The following is a 1,619-nucleotide window of genomic DNA, read 5'->3' on the forward strand; positions in this document are numbered from 1 at the left end:
AGCCAAACTAAAGTAGGTTGAGCCAAACTAAAGTAGGTTGAGCCAAACTAAATAGGTTGAGCCAAACTAAATAGGTTGAGCCAAACTAAAGTAGGTTGAGCCAAACTAAAGTAGGTTGAGCCAAACTAAAGTAGGTTGAGCCAAACTAAAGTAGGTTGAGCCAAACTAGATAGGTTGAGCCAAAATAAATAGGTTGAGCCAAACTAGATAGGTTGAGCCAAAATAAATAGGTTGAGCCAAACTAAATAGGTTGAGCCAAACTAAATAGGTTGAGTCAAACTAAATAGGTTGAGCCAAATTAAATAGGTTGAGTCAAACTAAATAGGTTGAGCCAAACTAAAGTAGGTTGAGCCAAACTAAAGTAGGTTGAGCCAAACTAAATAGGTTGAGCCAAACTAAATAGGTTGAGCCAAACTAAATAGGTTGAGCCAAACTAAAGTAGGTTGAGCCAAACTAAAGTAGGTTGAGCCAAACTAAATAGGTTGAGCCAAACTAAAGTAGGTTGGGCCAAACTAAATAGGTTGAGACAAACTAAAGTAGGTTGAGCCAAACTAAAGTAGGTTGAGCCAAACTACAGTAGGTTGAGTCAAACTAAATAGGTTGAGACGAGACAAACTAAATAGGTTGAGCCAAACTAAAGTAGGTTGAGCCAAACTAAAGTAGGTTGAGCCAAACTAAATAGGTTGAGCCAAACTAAATAGGTTGAGACAAACTAAAGTAGGTTGAGCCAAACTAAAGTAGGTTGAGCCAAACTAAAGTAGGTTGAGCTAATAATAAAGTATGTCCAGGCAAATTATATATAGTTTACTATAACATGAACTTTTATAAAAAAATGTATGTTAATAATCTGAATAATATCAAACCTTAAATTTGTTTAAAAGTGAAATAAAAATATCTGTATCAGCTTCAAAATCTTTAAAATACATCAGCAATAACTCTAGTAGCTCACACTGAAATAAAAATAACCAGAATTTGATATTGAACATGGGTTATAAACAGAGTGGGATAGCAATATATTTATAGTGTGTAGTAAAGATGGGCTTGACAAACTAGGTTAACTAATGGATTACATATAGTGTTTTAGAGAAGATAAGAAGGTGAAAGCTAGTTCTCAAATGTAATAAATCTATTTGTAATATAATCAATTTTACAATCTGTTCCATCATATACCTCATTCTTCAAGACCAAGTAAAATTACAAGGGGAAATTGAAAACATGTAATAATGGTTCAGCCACGACTGCATAGAGTGAAACCCTGAGTAACAAGATGATTTAACTTCTGTTTAAATATTTCTAACTTTCTTACTTGGACAGTGTTTAAGTATTATTTTTATTACAAATTCTCCCAACCTACCTGTTCTTTTAGATTATGATTGGCCCAGATTAAAGCTTGACTTTCAGTCTAAAAATATAAATAATAACAAAATATAAACAATAACAAAATAAACAATAGCAAAATATAAACAATAAGAAATATAAACAATAACAAAATATAAACAATAACAAAATAACAAAATATAAACAACAAAATATAAACAATAAAATATAACCAATAACAAAATATAACCAATAACAAAATATAACCAATAACAAAATATAAACAACAAAATATAACACAC

At 30.9% G+C, this 1,619-nt stretch overlaps 1 protein-coding gene across 1 annotated transcript in view; it reads right to left on the minus strand.

The window, feature by feature from the left end:
• LOTGIDRAFT_176697 (hypothetical protein) overlaps positions 1-1,402 on the minus strand; it is a gene marked incomplete at both ends in the record, with an annotated part of 9,234 nt that extends 7,832 nt beyond the window's left edge. The window contains 2 exons of the mRNA XM_009056171.1: positions 864-950; positions 1,355-1,402. Of these exons, the coding sequence (XP_009054419.1) occupies positions 864-950; positions 1,355-1,402 (135 nt within the window). The remainder of the gene's footprint in view (positions 1-863; positions 951-1,354) is intronic.
• Positions 1,403-1,619: the final 217 nt, after the last annotated feature.

Source organism: Lottia gigantea (genome assembly GCF_000327385.1).
Source record: "Lottia gigantea unplaced genomic scaffold LOTGIsca_2670, whole genome shotgun sequence".
NCBI classification, from domain to species: Eukaryota; Metazoa; Mollusca; class Gastropoda; family Lottiidae; genus Lottia; species Lottia gigantea.